Source organism: Canis lupus, unplaced genomic scaffold (genome assembly GCF_011100685.1).
Source record: "Canis lupus familiaris isolate Mischka breed German Shepherd unplaced genomic scaffold, alternate assembly UU_Cfam_GSD_1.0 chrUn_S1647H1840, whole genome shotgun sequence".
Classification (NCBI taxonomy): Eukaryota; Metazoa; Chordata; class Mammalia; order Carnivora; family Canidae; genus Canis; species Canis lupus.
The window spans coordinates 99,942-120,446 of record NW_023330491.1 but is presented as its reverse complement, the minus strand read 5'-3'; the positions used below and the strand labels follow the sequence as shown (position 1 = coordinate 120,446).

General features: G+C 39.0%; 1 protein-coding gene across 2 annotated transcripts in view; it reads right to left on the bottom strand.

The window, feature by feature from the left end:
- The window catches only part of LOC119878458 (armadillo repeat-containing protein 4), a 58,851-nt gene extending 41,623 nt beyond the window's left edge, over positions 1–17,228 (bottom strand). For both annotated transcript variants that reach the window (XM_038589085.1, XM_038589086.1), the window contains exons 1-2: positions 17,039–17,228; positions 15,541–15,762 (exon numbers count right to left, since the gene is read on the bottom strand). In XM_038589085.1, the coding sequence (XP_038445013.1) occupies positions 15,541–15,762; positions 17,039–17,215 (399 nt within the window). In that variant the 5' untranslated portion in view covers positions 17,216–17,228. The remainder of the gene's footprint in view (positions 1–15,540; positions 15,763–17,038) is intronic.
- Positions 17,229–20,505: the final 3,277 nt, after the last annotated feature.

Here is a 20,505-nt window from a genome sequence, read left to right as displayed (position 1 = left end):
CAGGAAGCCAAATAAAATGAAAATGATATTACTTTTGTCACTATCTCTTTTGCTCTACTTACATGCAGCTCTGTTTTTCATCTTTTCTCACCTTTAGCCTTCAGGAAGGGGAGGGAAATTTATTCTGCTGGGAATGTGGTAGTGGTGACATAAAAGAAGTAAGATGGATTCATTACAATGAAGCAGAGCTAGTATGGATGAAGGAGACAAGTGTCCTATTAGCTCAGACTGTCTGAGACACATTTGATTTTTCCAAGGGCTCCCTGGATATTGTAGACCACTGAATCACATCAAGCGTAAAAGCATTTCCTAGAGCTGTCCAAGGAAAATTTAAAAACACAAACAAAAAGTGGCTTCAAAGAGTCATTCTTGTATCAGATTTTTAGATGCACTACACTTATAAAAATGCAAAGAATTAAGATTAAAATTCTTGATTCTTATTTTGTAAATCTTTCTGTCAAAGCAGAGTGCTAAATAAATATGAAAAAGAGCTCCTACTGGGTTTCATAAACAACAATTAAAGGGCAGCATGGCCCTAGTGCAGTAATTTTCAATTTTTTCTAAAGCAACAAAAAGCTGTTTTAAAACAAGATCTCATGCATAATCCTAATATGTAAAATGGAAAAACTAGCTGCTCTAATTAAAGTAGGTGACTGCCCCCCACACCAAGCATTGGCTTCCACCTTGCCCTGAGGACTGGGCCCTGATCTCTCCCAGGGGGACCCTAACAGTCCACGAGACACAGTTTGAAATTCCCTCATCTGTGGAAACAGCCCTAAACTAGACATCACAATCATTTATGATGTTATGCCATGTGTTGACAGTGTGGTTTTCGGTACTTCACTGATCTGGGCCTTACATTCCTCATCTGCAAAATGTGTATTTAAACAGGTAACTCACGTCTCCCAGCTCTCACTTTCCATGAATTTATTATATAAAGAAAGGATAAAAAGAAAATAGGAATTCTGCTTCATGCAAGATAGGCTAATAGGGACTGGATTTATCTTCCTGTCTAAAAAAACTTAAAAATAGTAAAATATATAAAGCAATGGCTTTTAAGACACTGGACATCAGGCAAAAAAGGACAATCATCTCTGAGAAAAGGTAAACTCAAGAGGTAAGCCCAACCACTGACCCAGCTCCTGCCTGGAGAGAGCTGGAGTGCAGGGAAAGAGAACCCGAACAAAGCACAGCAGCCTCTCTGAGCTGGGAGGCCAAACTTGGAAGGTTGGAAAGCTGTGATGACTGGAGTCTTCAGGGAAGATTACTGGAGGGGAGAGAACATTCTGAGCACAGAACTCTGGAGATGTGTAGTAGATGCCCATGAAGCTTTAGCACAGAACTGATCAGCACTTGTGTGTGCAGAAAGTACTTACCCAGACAACAATCTCGAAGCTCTTACGGGTCAAATAGTGCCTGATCTCACTACTCAGCATGAAAGCCTTAATAATTTATGGGTTTCAGGTAGAGTAACCAGAAGGCTCTTATCTCAGTAGTGGGTAAGAATTAGCCATAATCTAATTGTGACAACAAAGCATAGAACTGAGGGATGCCTGGGTGGCTCAGTCAGTTAAGCATCTGCCTTCAGCTCAGGTCATAATCTCAGGGTCCTGAGATGGAGTCCCAAGTCAGGCACTCTACTCATCTAGGAGCCTGATTTTCCCTCTGGCCCTGCCTGCTACTCCCCCTACTTGTGTTCTCTGTCAAATAAATAAATGAAATCTTAAAAAAAAAAAAAAAGAAAAGAAAAGAAAAGAAAAAAAAAAAGCATGGAACTGAAAAGATCAACTGTTTCTAAGTAATACAACCACATCCTAGGAAAAAAACTCAAGAATATTTATAGAAACGATCAACTCAACACATTAAAATTCTGTGTCCTCCAAGAAGCAGACTCTTCACTATGGAGGGCAAACTGATGGTTACCAGAAGGGAGATGGGAGACGGGAGGGGTGCAAATTGATGATGGGGATTGAGGAGGGTACTTGTCTGATGAGCACCAGGTGTTCTATGTAACTGTTGAATACTGTACACCTGAAACTAATACTATACTGTAAGTTAACTATTCTGAAAATAAAATTAAAAACTTAATTAAAAAATCCCTCCTACCCCACAGTCAGTGCCTGACATGACCCATGAAAAGGGAAAAAAATTAACCAGTTGAAAGTAAACCAGAAATGACACTAGAACTGTTACTAGAACTGGATTTCATAGGAGCTAGAAAAAAGACTCAGTATATTAAGGAGAGACGTGAAAGATACAGCAAGACCCAAATCTAATCTTAAGAGATGCTATTATACTATCTGAGATATAAAACGCATGAATGGAAATAAAGGTAAATTAAACATTATTAAAAAAGATTTTTTGAACTTGAAGGCACAGAAATAGAAACATTCCAAATTAAAACACAGAGAGGAAAAAAGACAAAAAATAAAAAATTAACAGAGCCACAGGGAGCTGTGGGAAAATGTCAAGTAGCCAATTATGGGTGAAAATGGAGTTTCCAAAGGACAGTAGAAAGAGAAGAGGACAGAGAAAAGTTTTTGAAGAAATAATGGCTCTAAATTTGATGAAAACTATAAGCCTATACATCTAAGAAGTTCAACAAAGCCCAAGCATAAGAAACATAAAGAAAACAATACCAAGGCACATCATAATCAAATTGCTCAAAATCAGCGAAAATGAAAAAATCTTAAAAGCAGTACAACAACAAAAAAAGACATACAAGTAAACAAACATGAGCATGACAGGTTTCTTCTCAGAAATGACACAAGTATGAATAAAATGAAAAAACATGCTTATTGAAGGAAAAAAAAGTCTTTGTAAAATTATATGCCTACCAAAAACATTTTTCTTTTTTTTTAATAAATTTATTTTTTATTGGTGTTCAATTTACCAACATACAGAATAACACCCAGTGCTCATCCCGTCAAATGCCCCCCTCAGTGCCCATCACCCATTCACCCCCACCCCCCGCCCTCCTCCCCTTCCACCACCCCTAGTTCATTTCCCAGAGTTAGGAGTCTTCACGTTCTGTCTCCCTTTCTGATATTTCCCACACATTTCTTTACTTCTATTCCCTTTCACTATTATTTAAATTCCCCAAATGAATGAGAACATATAATGTTTGTCCTTCTCCGGCTGACTTACTTCACTCCGCATAATACCCTCCAGTTCCATCCACGTTGAAGCAAACGGTGGGTATTTGTCATTTCTAATGGCTGAGTAATATTCCATTGTATACATAAACCACATCTTCTTTATCCATTCATCTTTCGATGGACACTGAGGCTCCTTCCACAGTTTGGCTATTGTGGACATTGCTGCTATAAACATTGGGGTGCAGGTGTCCCGGCGTTTCATTGCATCTGTATCTTTGGGGTAAATCCCCAACAGTGCAATTGCTGGGTCGTAGGGCAGGTCTGTTTTTAACTCTTTGAGGAACCTCCACACAGTTTTCCAGAGTGGCTGCTCCAGTTCACATTCCCACCAAGAGTGTAAGAGGGTTCCCTTTTCTCCACATCCTCTCCAACGTTTGCGGTTTCCTGCCTTGTTAATTTTCCCCATTCTCACTGGTGTGAGGTGGTATCTCATTGTGGTTTTGATTTGTATTTCCCTGATGGCAAGTGATGCAGAGCATTTTCTCATGTGCGTGTTGGCCATGCCTAGGTCTTCCTCTGAGATTTCTCTTCATGTCTTTTGCCCATTTCATGACTGGATTGTTTATTTGGTGTTGAGTTTAATAAGTTCTTTATAGATCTTGGAAACTAGCCCTTTATCTGATACGTCATTTGCAAATATCTTCTCCCATTCTGTAGGTTGTCTTTGAGTTTTGTTGACTGTATCCTTTGTTGTGCAAAAGCTTCTTATCTTGATGAAGTCCCAATAGTTCATTTTTGCTTTTGTTTCTCTTGCCTTCGTGGTGGATGTATCTTGCAAGAAGTTACTGTGGCCAAGTTCAAAAAGGGTGTTGCCTGTGTTCTCCTCTAGGATTTTGATGGAATCTTGTCTCACATTTAGATCTTTCATCCATTTTGAGTTTATCTTTGTGTCTGGTGCAAGTTAGTGGTCTAGTTTCATTCTTCTGCATGTGGATGTCCAATTTTCTCAGCACCATTTATTGAAGAGACTGTCATTCTTCCAATGGATAGTCTTTCCTCCTTTATCAAATATTAGTTGACCATAAAGTTCAAGGTCCACTTCTGGGTTCTCTATTCTGTTCCATTGATCTATGTGTCTGTTTTTGTGCGAGTACCACACTGTCTTGATGACCACAGCTTTGTAGTACAATCTGAAATCTGGCATTGTGATGCCCCCAGCTATAGTTTTCTTTTTTAAAATTCCCCTGGCTCTTCGGGGTCTCTTCTGATTCCACACAAATCTTAAAATAATTTGTTCTAACTCTCTGAAGAAAGTCCATGGTATTTTGATAGGGATTGCATTAAACGTGTAAATTGCCCTGGGTAACATTGACATTTTCACAATATTAATTCTGCCAATCCATGGGCATGGAATATTTTTCCATCTCTTTTTGTCTTCCTCAATTTCTTTCAGAAGTGTTCTATAGTTTTTAGGGTATAGATCCTTCACCTCTTTGGTTAGGTTTATTCCTAGGTATCTTATGCTTTTGGGTGCTATTGTAAATGGGATTGACTCCTTAATTTCTCTTTCTTCAGTCTCATTGTTAGTGTATAGAAATGCCACTGATTTCTGGGCATTGATTTTGTATCCTGCCACGCTACCGAATTGCTGTATGAGTTCTAGCAATCTTGGGGTGGAGGCTTTTGGTTTTTCTATGTAGAGTATCATGTCATCGGCGAAGAGGGAGACTTTGACTTCTTCTTTGCCAATTCGAATGCCTTTAATGTCTTTTTGTTGTCTGATTGCTGAGGCTAGGACTTCCAGGACTATGTTGAATAGCAGTGGTGAGAGTGGACATCCCTGTCTTGTTCCTCATCTTAGGGGAAAGACTCCCAGTGCTTCCCCATTGAGAATGATATTTGCTGTGGGCTTTTCATAGATGGCTTTTAAGATGTTGAGGAATGTTCCCTCTATCCCTACAATCTGGAGAGTTTTGATCAGGAATGGATGCTGTATTTTGTCAAATGCTTTCTCTGCATCTAATGAGAGGATCATATGGTTCTTGGTTTTTCTCTTGCTGATATGATGAATCACATTGATTGTTTTACGAGTGTTGAACCAGCCTTGTGTCCCGGGGATAAATCCTACTTGGTCATGGTGAATCATTTTCTTAATATACTGTTGGATCCTATTGGCCAGTATCTTGTTGAGAATTTTTGCATCCATGTTCATCAGGGATATTGGTCTGTAATTCTCCTATTTGGTGGGGTCTTTGGTTTTGGAATGAAGGTGATGCTGGCCTCATAGAACGAATTTGGAAGTACTCCATCTCTTTCTATCTTTCCAAACAGCTTTAGGAGAATAGGTATGGTTTCTTCTTTAACTTTTGATAGAATTCCCCTGGGAAGCCATCTGGCCCTGGACTTTTATGTCTTGGGAGGTTTTTGATGACTGCTTCAATTTCCTCCCTGGTTATTGGCCTGTTCAGGTTTTCTATTTCTTCCTGTTCCAGTTTTGGTAGTTTGTGGCTTTCCAGGAATGCGTCCATTTCTTTTAGATTGCCTAATTTATTGGCGTATAGCTGTTCATAATATGTTTTTAATAACGTTTGTATTTCCTTGGTGTTGGTAGTGATCTCTCCTTTCTCATTCATGATTTTATTAATTTGAGTCTTCTCTCTCTTCTTCTTTTTTCTCTCTCCTTTTTAATAAGGCTGGCTAATGATTTATCTATCTTATTAATTCTTTCAAAGAACCAACTCCTGGTTTTGTTGATCTTTTCCACAATTATTCTGGTCTCGATTTCGTTGAGTTCTGCTCGAATCTTTATTAACTCTCTTCTTTTGCTGGGTGTAGGATCTATTTGCTGTTTTTTCTCTAACTCCTTTATGTGTAAGGTTAGCTTTTGTATTTGAGTTCTTTCCAGTTTTTGAATGGATGCTTGTATTGCGATGTATTTCCCCCTTAGGACTGCTTTTGCTGCATCCCAAAGATTTTGAACTGGTTGTATCTTCATTCTCATTAGTTTCCATGAATCTTTTTAATTCTTCCTTAATTTCCTGGTTGACCCTTTTATCTTTTAGCAGGATGGTCCTTAACCTCCACGTGTTTGAGGTCCTTCCAAACTTCTTGTTGTGATTTAGTTCTAATTTCAAGGCATTATGGTCTGAGAATATGCAGGGGACGATCCCAATCTTTTGGTATCGGTTCAGACCCGATTTGTGACCCAGTATGTGGTCTATTCTGGAGAAAGTTCCATGTGCGCTTGAGAAGAATGTGTATTCAGTTGAGTTTGGATGTAAAGTTCTGTAGATATCTGTGAAATCCATGTGGTCCAGTGTATCATTTAAAGCTCTCGTTTCTTTGGAGATGTTGTGCTTAGAAGACCTATCGAGTATAGAAAGAGTTAGATTGAAGTCACCAAGTATAAGTGTATTATTATCTAAATATTTCTTCACTTTGGTTATTAATTGATTGATATATTTGGCAGCTCCTACATTTGGGGCATTTATATTGAGGATTGTTGAGTCCTCCTGTTGGATAGATCCTTTAAGTATGATATAGTGTCCCTCTTCATCTCTCACTACAGTCTTCGGGGTAAATTTTAGTTTATCTGATATAAGGATGGCTACCCCTGCTTTCTTTTGAGGACCATTTGAATGGTAAATGGTTCTCCAACCTTTTATTTTTTGGCTGTACGTGTCCTTCTGTCTAAAATGAGTCTCTTGTAGACAGCAAATAGATGGGTCCTGCTTTTTTATCCAGTCTCAAACCCTGCACCTTTTGATGGGGTCATTAAGCCCGTTCACGTTCAGAGTTACTATTGAAAGGTATGAGTTTAGTGTCACCGTGATATCTATTCAGTCCTTGTTTTTGTGGATTGTTCCACTGAACTTCTTCTTAAAGGGGAATTTTAAGAGTCCCCCTTAAAATTTCTTGCAGAGCTGGTTTGGAGGTCACATATTCTTTCAGTTCCTGCCTGTCTTGGAAGCTGTTTATCTCTCCTTCCATTTTGAATGAGAGCCTTGCTGGATAAAGTATTCTTGGTTGCATGTTCTTCTCATTTAGGACCTTGAATATATCCTGCCAGCCCTTTCTGGCCTGCCAGGTCTCTGTGGAGAGGTCTGCTGTTACCCTAATACTCCTCCCCATAAAAGTCAGGGATTTCTTGTCTCTTGCTGCTTTAAGGATCTTCTCTTTATCTTTGGAATTTGCAAGCTTCACTATTAAATGTCGAGGTGTTGAATGGTTTTTATTGATTTTAGGGGGATCTCTCTATTTCCTGGAAATGAATGCCTTTTCCCTTCCCAGATGAGGAAAGTTTTCAGCTATGATTTGTTCAAATACATATTCTGGGCCTCTGTCCCTTTCGGCACCCTTGGGAACCCCAATTAAACGTAGGTTCTTCTTCCTCAGGCTGTCGTTTATTTCCCTTAATCTATCTTCATTGTCTTTTAATTGTTTGTCTTTTTTCCTCAGTTTCCCTCTTTGCCATCAACTTGTTTTCTATGTCACTCATTTGTTCTTCCACCTCGTTAACCCTCGTCGTTAGGACTTCTAGTTTGGAGCCGCGCAGACCCCTCCGCACGGAGCCTCTTCCTCTGCTGGAGCCGCCGCCCGAGCCCCCCGAGCTGCTCCCGCCCCGCAGCCTCCTCCGCGGAGCCGCCCCGAGCCCCTCCGAGCTGCTCCGGGTCCCGCCGTGCGCGCTGCAGCCCTTAGGGAGCTTGGTGCACTCTCCCGGGGCGCAGGTGTCTGTTAGTGTCCCCGGAGCCCGAGGGCATCCCCGCCCTCCTGGGTCCTGCTCCAACTCCCTGCGAGCCCCTTTCCGCCCGGGAAGGTCGGTGCAGCTCCTGCTTCTCCGGGACGGGGCTCTCCGGTCCTGGGGACACTCGCCCCGGCCTCAGCCCAGCTCCTCGCGGGGCCCCTCCCCCTTGGAGGCCTTTTGTTTCTTTACTTCTTTTTCCCCGTCTTCCTACCTTGGTAGAAGCGCGAACTCTTCTCACTGTAGCGTTCCAGCTGTTCTCTCTTTAAATCTCAGGCCGAATTCGTAGATTTTCAGGTGATTTGAAGGTTATCTAAGTAATTTGGTGGGGACAGGTGATTTGGGGACCCTACTCTTCCGCCGTCTTGCCCCTCCTCCCCAAAAACATTTTTCAAACACAAAGACAAAATAAAGTCTTTTTCAGAAGTATGAAAGATAAAAGAATTTATCAACAGGGCTATACCAAGAAATGGTAAAAGTCCTTTGGGCAGAAAGAAAATGATACCAGATGGAATCTGCATCTATAGAAAGGAATAAATAGCACTTTTTCCTATTTATTTAAAGTTCTGAAAGTGATATTTGATTATTTACAGCCAAAAGGAAGAACAATGTGGAGTTTATAATATATATAGGAGCCAAATGCATGACAATAGCACATAAGCCAGGAGGACAAAAATGGAAGCATAGTGTTGGATAATTCTTAAACTATATGTTTCTGTGTGTAATAAAACTTTAAGGTACCCTGTGCTAAATTATATATGTATACTGTAAACTCCAAAGCAGCCACTAAACTAACAATAATCATAAAAACTAAATGATAAATAAATAATAAAAACAAAAAGGATAAAATGGAATGCTAAGCAAATATTCAGTTAAGCCAAGAAGACAACAATGAATAAATGGGAAAAAAAGGGAACAAATAAAATGACATTTAAAGCCAACCAGGTCAACAGCACATTAAATGCAAATAGTGTAGACACTCTATAACCTGCCCACAAAGGCAGAGGTTGTGATTTGAATTAAAAAAAAAAAAAAAAAAAAAAAAAAGCAAGCCCCTACTACATGCTGCCTACAAATAGTGAATAAATTACAATACACAAATGGGGTAAAAGTTTAGAAAGGACTACAGAATTTAGCATACTAATTCCAACCAAAAGAAAGCAGGAGAAAAGGCAGATTTCAAAGCAAAGAATATGACAAGGCATCAAGGTGATTTCATACATATAAAGGGGTCTCAAGAAGACATACTATTCCTAAATACTCATGTAGCTAATAATAAAGCTCTAAAATGCATGAAGAAAAGAACTGATGAGATAGAACTGTAAGAAAGATGTATAATATTTGAACAATATATATATATTATTAAGGGAGATATATCAGCGCTATAAAATTCTCCCAGAAAACTTAAGGAGGAACAATTTCCAACTCATTTACAGAAGCATTACTGTGATAGCAAAACAGAGACATTACAAGAAAAAAATACTACAAACCAACATCCCTCATGAACACAGATGCAAAACTCTAAGCAACATTTTAGCAAATTATGTTCAACAGTGTAGAAAAAGGATAACACACTGTAGCTACGTGGGTCCATCCCAAGAATGCTGGGTTGGTTTAACATTTAAAAACCAAATCAATGTGATTCTCCATAATAACAAACTCTAAAAGAAAAGCCATAATATAATCTCAATAGACACAGTAAAAAGCATTTAACAATATCCAGTATCTTTTCCTGATAAAAAAATTTTCATCGAAGTAGTTATAGAAGGGAACTTACTCAACCTGATAAAAGTCACCTAACAGGGGTACCTGGGTGGCACTGGTGGTTAAGGGCCCAACTCTTGATTTCAGCTCAGGTCTTGATCTTGGGGTATTGTGAGTTCAAACCCCACAATGGGCTCCTTGCTGGGAATAGAGACTTAAAAAAAGTCACCTAACAAAAACCTACAGCCAACAGTAAACTGAACGGTGAAACACTGAATGTATTCCCTCCAAGATCAGGAATAAGACTGGGATATCTGCTCTTATTGTTTTATTCCCAGTATTGCATAGGAATGACTGGCCCATGCAATCAGTAAAAGAGGCATCCAGGTTAGAAATAAAAGGCATCCAGGTTAGAAAAGAAGAAGGAGAAGTCTTTATTTGTAGATGACATGATTATTTATGCGGCAATTGACAATCTGTTTTTGTACGGCTTAAAGAATGAAGAATGTTTTTTGTACAGTTATAATCAGTAATAACAACAACAATAAAAGAAGAATCTGTAACAGAGACTTAATGTGGTCCATAAAGCCTAAAATATTTACTATTTGGTCCTTCAGAGAAAATGGTTGCTGACTCCTGGTCTATGTAGAAAATCTGCTGGAATCTACAAAAGCCTACTAGATCTAATAAATGAATTTAGCAAGGTTGCAGGATATAAGATTAATAACACACAAGATCAATTAAATTTCTATATAACAATGAACAATCAAAAATTGAAAATCTTAAAATTACATTTAAAGTAGCATCAAAAACATTTATATAGGAGTAAATCTAACAAAAGATGTAAAAAACCTATGTGAAGAAAATCACATAATATTGCTGAAAAATAAACATGTAAATAATGGAGAGATATTTCTTCTTTATGAGTAGATGACAATAATGTTAAGATGTCAATTTCCCCCCAAAAGATGTATAGATTCATTGCCCATCCCAAACAAAATCTCAGAAAGCATTTCCTGTAAAAATTAACAAACTGATTAAAAATTTATATGGAAATGTAAAAAGCTAGAATAGTCAAAGTAACTTAAAAAAAGAAAAAGGTAGGAAAACTGACACCACCTAACTTTAAGGCTTATTACAAAGCTACAGTAATTAAGACAATATGGTATTGGTATAAATATAGACAGAACAATGTAACAAAACATATATTCAACTAATTTTTTTTCAAGATTGCAAAAGAAATTCAGCAGGGAAAGGGCACTATTTCAACAAAGGATACTCATATGCCCCCCAAATGAACTGCAATTCATTCCTAGGATGGTAAACAAAAATTTACTCAAAATGATTTACAGACTTAAATGTAAAACCAAAAGTTATAGAACTTCCAAAAGAAAACGTGGGAGATCTTTGTGACTATGTGTTAGGCAAATATTTCCTAGACATAACACCAAAAGCACAGTCCATAAAAAACAACAACAACAACGAAACCACAAGATAAATTAGACTTCATCTACTTTGGGGAGGGGATCATTATCCTGATCTGATCCTGGCTTTGTGGGTATGTGTCTATACCTCACAATTTATTACACTGACACTCTTGATATGTGCATGTCAATTATAAAGTTATTACGTATTTTAAGTTAGAAATGAAATAAGGAAAACATTTGTGTATGTATGATATTAGAGTTAATCTAACTCACGGAATCCTTAAGTAATCATACATTTCTTTCTCACTTTATTTTTTAAAAATTTTATTTATTTATTCATGAGAGACAGAGACAGAGTGGCAGAGACATAAGAAGAGGGAGAAGCAGGCTCCTTGCAGGGAGACTGATGTGGGACTTGATCCCCAGATCGGGGATCATGCCCTGAGCTGAAGGCAGATGCTCAACCGGCTGACCCACCCAGGTGCCCCTCTTTCTCACTTTAAAGGATAAATGCAAATAATGAGTCAATCAGAAAGAAATCTGGGGGTGCCTGGGTGGCTCAGTCTGTTAAGCATTTGCCTTCAGCTCAGGTCATCATCCCAGGGTCCTGGGATCGAGCTTCATGTTGGGCTCCCTGCTCAGTGAGAGCCTGCTTCTCTTTCTCCCCCTGCTCATGCTCTCTCTTGCCATCTCTTTCGTTATCTCTCTTCTCCCTCTCAAATAAATAAATAAAATCTTAAAAAAAATAAAGTAGAAACAAGTCTGTATATGACTCTATCTTTGGTATCATCACATAGTTACTGATACCTAAAAGTGCTAAGTAATTCAATAGCATATCACCAATAGACCATCCCCAGCACTCCAGGGAATATCTGGAATGTGAGGAAAGTGCACAAGACCCATACAATTACAGAAAGAGTTTTCATCAGCAGAAAAGATTATAGTTCTATCAAGCATTAACTATGTGGACTACAGAGAGGCACTGAGAGTTCTTGGGTGATCTCAGCCTCTAAAGTCCATTTCCTTGACTCAAAAGTATTAGTGATATTTTTTGTTTTGGTGCCAGGCTTCAAGGACTAGAGGGTGTGTTTGCTTCTGGGTTCATCTTCTCCACTCTCTGGAATGCCACCTTAGTCTGGGAGGCTGCCAAGATGGCCCTTGCAGTTCCACCCAATGTGAACTGTTCCTTCTACTCTCTGCTGGACCCACTTCTGGTTGTATTTTCTGCAATCTCTTCAATTTCCTGCCTTCTAGAAAAGTGATAGGCTCTAATGTAGCTTTCACCTGCCTGGTATAGACATTTGCAAAACAAATCCAGTCACCATGGGGAAGGGAGCTTAATGCTGTTTATAGGTGCTCATCATCTTTCTATCTGATCACTTTTTCTGTCTTAGGAAAGGGCTTGTCTTGCTCAGTTTTTCCTGCAACTTCTTTTCCTCCTTGTATTACTTTCTTATGTTACGGTTTTGTTATGATTAGCAGTAACTGTTATATCTCCTAGACTTATGCTTTCAATAGAGTTGCCAACAGATCTGCATGCATGTTCACCAGGTTTTATAATAATGCAAGTCCCTGTACTGATACTTTTGAGAAGAGATCTGTGTAAAATCATAAAGAGGATAAAGAGTGCATTATTCCTCTCATGTCGCATTTACCAGGGCAGGCAATTTCTTAGTTTGTACAGAACTTCTTATCTGGAAAGGCTCTAACCCCAGGATTATTTTTCAACATAATTGAGTCAGGAAATCCTTATTGATCACTTCGCAGTTTTTAAACACAAAACCTTTGGAAACTCCCTCTTCCTCTGGCTTCTAGAACTCCTAGGTAACCTGTTAACTTCCCAAGGTTACTTTGACAGCTCTTCTTCCTAGCCTACATGCTCCGTGAATGCAAATATAGACATTTCCCAGGCTTCTCTAAACTCTCTGCCAAAAACAACTTATCTACCCTTGTTCGTGACTTTTTACCTCTCACTGATACTTCCTGATTTTCCCCTCTCCTGCCTCTAGACTTGTGCTGTCCAATAAGAAAGCCACTAGCTGGGGATCCCTGGGTGGCTCAGCGGTTTAGCGCCTGCCTTCAGCCCAGGGCGTGATCCTGGAGTCCCGGGATCGAGTCCCACATCGGGCTCCCTGCATGGAGCCTGCTTCTCCCTCTGCCTGTGTCTCTGCCTCTCTCTCTCTCTCTCTGTCTCTCATGAATAAATAAATAAAATCTTTGGGGAAAAAAAAAAAGAAAGAAAGAAAGCCACTAGCCACTGGTGAGAACCTGAAACATGGCTAGTCCCAATGGAGGTGTACCGCCAGTATGCAACAGAAATACTACATACATATACACATACACCCATATATATGTGTGTGCATGTGTGAAATAGTATTGATTAAATGTAGAAGTAAAAATATTTTGGATATAATAGGTTAAATAATATATGTCACTAAAACTAATTTCACCTCTGTTTATCTTTTCTGAAATTCTACCCCCTAGAAAGTTTAATGTTACATATTTGGCTTACTTTACATTTGTACTGGACAGCACTGCACTAGACCAGAAATTCAAACTGACCATTTAAATCGAACACAGTAGAAACTGAAACCAATCTATTCCAGACCCTCAAGCCTGCTCACTGTTATTATGGAATAAACATCGGTTGGCATGAGACAGATAGGTTGTGTAACATCAGCTGCTGTTGTTAAGGAAAAGGTAAGATGAAGGAACTAACTCTAGGATAAATTACTCATGAACCAGGTGACAGGATGAGTCTGGTAATTGTCAACCTTGCTCATGGGCAGCTGTAATGGGAATGTTTGTAGGACTGGGAAATAACACTATAAGATTTTGACTAGAAAGGCACAGTAGCAATTAGGAATGAAAACAACTGGGGATTTGCCAAAATAGTGGATAATGTTTATATGGATTTGGAGTAAAAAATGTTAGCAGTTACACATTGTGACACTCACAGCAGGTACTGTTAACCAAACAAATATGCCAAATATTTTCTTGCATGATCTTGGGTGATAGAATCTTCCTCTTCACCTAGCTCCAAATCTGGAGTCATTTTTGACTCAACCCTTTCCTTAGTCCTCATACCCAACCACTACACCAAGCCCAGTTTATTCTACTGATACTCACTCACCACATCCACATTTATTTCCTCCTTAAAGAAAACCAGAGAGGGGTGCCTGGGTGGCTCAGTTGGTTATGTGTCCTCCTTGACTTGGGCTCAGGTCATGATCTCAGGGTTGTGAAACTGAGCCCTGAATGGGGCTCTGCGCTGAGTGTTGAGCCGGGTTAAGACCTCTCTCTCTCTCTCTCTCTCTCTCTCTCTCTCTCCCTCTGCCCCCCATCCCCTCTCATGCGTACGCTCTCTCTAAAAACAAAACAAAACAAAACAACAGAAAGGAGACATGGGTCCATATGCTGCCTCCACAGTCCCAAGAGGGAGAGCTTAGGATTAGGGCTGCCTCTATATCATGACAGAGTAACTTACAAAAAACAATATCCTGTTCTTTACAGTTATTCTCTGGTAGAAATAACAGGTAGTTAGGAAGGCAAATAGGCAAGATGGAGAGGCCCTCAAGAGACCTTGAGATGAGGAGGAAAGAAAGGGTCTAGGGCTAAAAAACCCTTGTTTTCTTTCTTGGCTTTTCTCTTTCCTGTCCCCTCCCTCTAATAATTTTTATTGCCTTCTTTTTCTAGCACATATAAGCTGTGGGTGGGTGAACAGAGTTTCATCACTTTACATAGCAGAATACAATTCCTAAGTGATTTTTGGGTTATCCATTGGCTTGCCTTAGAAGAAATGATTCAGAATTGCATGTGCAGCTGGCATGTATGTCAATTAAACCATAAACCTTAATAAATTTTAAAACTTTGAGTAGCCTAGAAATTCTCTTTTTAAACTGGCAGTTGTCTCCGCATATGTTATATTTCAGACACTGTATTATGCTACTTAATTTTTACAGTTTAATTTTTTTAAGGCTATACTGACAGCATGTTAGGTTGGGCAAGTCTTGTTCAAGACCAGAATGTATAGATATATAAAGGTCTATGTGCAGAAACTCTCCTACCTGTGTATTGACTAAAGGCAAAGAAAATTTGATGCACAGATTTTTTTGTTAGAGAAAATATGTCTTTAAATTGATTCTTTGCTATTACAGTTAAGACTGTCAGGTTGTAGTCTAGTTGTTGTTTCAGTCAGCTCCTTTGCTGTTGAGTTCATGCCTCTATTTTGTTATTTAAGTGCTAAGTAAATAATATATTAAGTAGAATTATGAATGCCAGTGATTATTTATGCACTGTACATTTTTAAAATCAATTCAAACTACAGAGCAATTATTTAACTAAGTATGTTTTAATTCTTTAAGAAAAATTCGATCTCCAACTTTTCTGCAGCATAAACCATGCTAACACATAGCTCAACTGCAGCCACGACCCAACAAGTAGGCAGTTTTGTGTGTCCAAATACCCCTCATCAGTGAAACTTTATTGTTATGTAAGTTTCTTTTCAGCCTCCATCTACCTAATTTGGACTAAACCATAAAGTCAACCATACCTTTACAGTCAATCATACCTTTACCGCACCATTCTCGTGAATGGTGATGCAGTTATCTACATCTTCTGAGAGCTGGTACAAGGCTTCAGCTGTTGCTCGATGTACGTTGGCATCATTTGATTTCAGATAACGCACTAATGGAGCCACTGCTTTGTACTCGCCAAAGGCCACTCTATTTCTGCCCCACATACAGCAACGTGAAATAGCTTCTGCTAGATGACGCCTCAGTTTATCATTATTCTGCACAAAGGAAATGAATTGTGGTATATGTATTGCAATGGACCTGTGAGGTCATGTTTCTGTGCTAGATGTTTATTACCCAATAAAATGCCAATGAGTCAAGGGAAAAAGGCTAGCAGGCTGGTCAGATGGTGTCTTGAAGGAAATTAGTATTCTCCTGGTTCCCCATGGGCCAAGGTTCAATCCTGAGTTTTCTTTTTATGGCTTTAAATTTTTTTAAATTTCTTTTTGCTGACTACTGAATGTAGTCAATACACTCAAAAGTGATCAAGTGTCTGGCATTTATTATTTGCTCAAGGATTTATTTCCTTTTGAGCAAGTGCTTTAGTTAAAAAAATAGTTAAAGAATATTGGGCATTCTTACGGGGGGCATTTCACTTTACTGGGATAGGTGATTAACTTTATACCTTTACCCTAGGAATACTTCTACATCAGTAATACACCTTGGTCCCCAAGAGGGAGAAGACAATGCAGCAAACAATGACATGTTTCAGTCTGCCACATTTCTTTCTCTATCCTTTATCCAGACTATATTCTTCTTCTTCTTCTATGTATACTTACTCCTACAGGTATAATATAACTAAACAGGATATAGTTTTCTGTTTATTATATTTTTCTCCTTATTGAGGCAACAACTTGATGTCCTTAAGTGAATTTGGAACTCAGTGTTAGGCTGGCCCTAAAAAGTCTTCTAAACCAAGCATCCTTCCAGTGATGGAATTTTTGCTCTGAGATTTTCCTGCCAAGAGGTAGCCCAAGCTATGCTCAAATACTTCTGGTCATGGTGAAGTCATTATCTCTCAAGGCTGCTTATTCTATCTGGCACAGCCCTGAATAAATAATACAGTGGTTGCCAGAGTCTTCCAGCCCAAGAATGCCATCGATCCAAGCTTTTAAGCCTGGGGAGGAGCATTTATCTTCTTAAGTTGGCATGAACAATTATCTTAAAGATAATGATAATGATGGTGGGGATAGAAGATGATAGCTAATACTTCTACAATAACATTTATGTTTGCTACCACTTTACTTCCCAGTAATAAATAAAAAACAGCCTCTATTTTATAAGGATCTTGCACATAAAATTACACAGTTTGAATACACTTTTGCATTGATTAGTCTCAGAGAAATTAAATGAGGTGACTCAAAATCTCATACCTCATAGGTGATGGATATTAAGCTTGAATCCAGGTCTCTGGACTTTAAGCTTTTTTTTTATTATTATTCCATGATATTTTATGACAATACACATTGAATATAAAAGGATGTTGTTACTTACTGTATTTGCTAGTTTGGACAATAAAGGGACAACTCCATGATCTGTAATAACAGCTAAATTTTCTTGATCTTTTGCAATGTTGGTAATAACAGCACATACACTTGCCAAAACTTCTTTATTATCTGATTTCAGTAAATTGACAATAAGTTCCAAACCACCAACAAGGCAACGAACCATTTCTCCAGCATCCTAGAGAACAATTAAAAACAAAAGATGTTACCAAAAATAATCTTATGATTAATAGTTTTTTAAAAAGTAGAAAGTAATGATAAGGCTGTGAGGTACACTTTTGGCATAAAAAACAAATTCAGTTTATTTCCTTATTATACATATTTCTATGTATGTAAGTATATGTATAATTACACACACAATTCAGTTTCAACAAATATTAATTGAACAACTACTATGTGAGTTACCATGCTAACTACTGGGGATATAGAAGTTAGTAAAATACAGTGGAGTCTTATTATTTGCAGTAGCTGTATTTTATAAAGACATCACAAAAATTGAATTCGTAAATATTGAACCATTGTTTCTAGGGGAAATGCAGCATTAGCTTCCTACACACTTCTGGTCACAATTTTATCAACTGATCAGTATATAACCTTGTTTTATGTGTGTTTCTGCTTAAAGATTTCTTGTTTCATAAATTGTTAATTCATTAATGTTGAATTTGTAGACACTACACTGTAAGTCATGCCAGAGGGAAGCTTATCTAACACACAAATTTTTTCCCTAAGGCACATCACAGCCTTCTGATGCTTAGGAAGACCAGAGAGCACTGAGGGGGTACTACAATGGCAGCCATGACAAAAAGTGAAATCACCAACAAAACCCACAAAGATATGAAAAATGTGCCATTGAGTAGACTACAAAATGGATGCTTATTAATAAATAGTATGAGAGCTAAGACAAGAAGGCAGAGTGTCATCTTGTTCAACCCCAGCTGAGAATATGCATTTTAGGTGACTCAAATTTTTCACCTCTCTGTGTATGTCCAAGAATGACCACAGAAGTGTTCTAAATATTGATTTGAGGGTTACAAACATTTTAGCAAGTAAGCAAAAATTCCCAAACTGAATTTGTGAAGAATGTAGATTAACTGTGTATACCTTTTTGCCATTGTATTACTTGCAATCCAGTGGGGAGTAGGGACATTAAGAAGTATAATGGAGACACCTAGGTGGCTCAGTCTGTTAAACAACCAACTCTTGGGCAGCCCGGGTGGCTCAGCGGTTTAGTGCTGCCTTCAGCCTAGGGTGTGATCCTGGAGACTGACCCGGAATCGAGTCCCATGTCGGGCTCTCTGCATGGAGCCTGCTTCTCCCTCTGCCTGTGTCTCTGCCTCTCTCTCCCTCTCTCTGGTCTCTCATATATAAATAAATAAAATCTTAAAAACAACAACAACAACACAACCAACTCTTGGTTTTGGCTCACATCATGATCTCAGGGTCCTGAAAGAGAGAGCCCTGTGTGGGGCTTTGTGTTCAGTGGGTAGTCTTCTTGAAGTTTCTCTCCCTCTGCCCCTTCCCCCAATTCTCTCTAAAATAAGCAAATCAAAAAAAAAAAAAAGGAATAATTATAATGAATAGCACTAAGGGGAAAGATTCAAGGACTGCCACCAAAAGGATGTTTATTAACTAAGTCTAAAAGATGAGGAGTTAACCAGTGTGAAAGGGATTCAGGGTGGAGGAATCATCATGAAACAGAGTGAGAGGAGGTGCCTTTTTTTTAAAGTGCAAAATAGAGCATAAACTTACTAAGATCTTGAAGGGTCTTTATTGTGAGCTTTGGTAGAGAACATGGAGTTCATGTTAAAGGTGCAAGAAAGCCACTCAAAAGGTTTGAGTGTGTGTTGGTGGGAGGGTGGGGAGTGGGGAAGAGGATTTTATCAATTTTGTTTCACAGTAGACCTCTCTGGATTACAGAGTTGAGGTTAGGGCAAAGCCTGGTGCTGGAAACTCAGGCTATTTCACTTCACTAGGTTCAGGTAAGAGGTGGTGGCAGTTTGGATGCAGGTGATGATCTAGCTCTGGAGGAAGGAGTGTGGGTTTGTGAGTGTTGACTGGTGAAGATAAGGACCAGGGACTCAATAATGATTTCCCTGCTCCTAGCTTTACCTAATTGCGCTAATGTTGGGAAGGCAGGGTATTGTTTTGTTTTCTAGAGGTGAGAAAGGATGGTACTTGATATTAGTGGCCTGATTTGAATGAAGTGCCTACGAGACATTTATGTGGAGACATCAGAAGTCAGCTGGATATACTGGTGTTTGGAGCTCAGGGAAGAAAACCAGGCTGGAGTTGTAGATTGGGAAGGCGTCAGCATGAAGTCTGTAACTGAGATAATGTGTGTGAGAGGTGGGGTGTGAGGGATGAGGGCTCTCTGTACCAGAGCCTAGGGAATGGACAGGAAAAGAATTTGTCAGAGGAGCCTGAAAACAGATAGTTGCATGGAAATCTTCACCTCCCCTGATGCATGGCAGTGCCTGTGTGATGACCAACTATTTGGCTCCATGGCTTTCTCAGGTAACAGAAATGAATACTTTTGGAGGGCCAATTACATATTGGAAACTTTGCATAAATTATCTCAGTTAAACTTTGTAATAACCATGGAAAGTAGATATTATTTCCATTTTATTTTTTTTATTTTTTTCTTTTTCTTTTTTAAATTTTTTATTTATTTATGATAGTCACAGAGAGAGAGAGAGAGAGAGGCAGAGACATAGGCAGAGGGAGAAGCAGGCTCCATGCACCGGGAGCCCGACGTGGGATTTGATCCTGGGTCTCCAGGATCGCGCCCTGGGCCAAAGGCAGGCACCAAACCACTGCGCCACCCAGGGATCCCTTTTTTTAAAAAATTTTTTTATTTATTTATGAGAGTCACACACACACACACACACAGAGAGAGAGAGGCAGAGGGAGAAATTATTTCCATTTTAGATTTCAAAGATGTTTAGATTTCATAAACTAGACTGTATCCCTCAAGGGGCCATGTTCTAGTCATCTTGGTGAAATTTATAATCATAAACCTGAACATCCCATCCCCATATCCCCCAAATTCTTCTGTAAGGATAAAATCCTTGTGGCATGTGTGCCCCTGGCTTCCCTGTCTCACCTTCTCTGCCTTGATTTCCCTTCTCAACACGCCCTGCCCCATGCAAGCCCTAAGCCAGTACCTAATGCCAATAATTAATAATCAGAATCCTGACACTCATTTTCTGAGAATGGGGTTCATTAATTCTGGGGTGGGGCCTATAATTTTTTTTTAATTTTAGAAATCTCTCCTGTGATTCTAAACTTCAGTCAGTATTGAAAACACTGCTTGTGCAGGACCTTCAAGTTATTGTCCTCAAACATGCTATGTGCATGTCTCTGTGTCTTTGTGTATGGCTTTTTTTTTTAATTTTTTTTTATTTATTTATGATAGTCACAGAGAGAGAGAGGGGCAGAGACACAGGCACAGGGAGA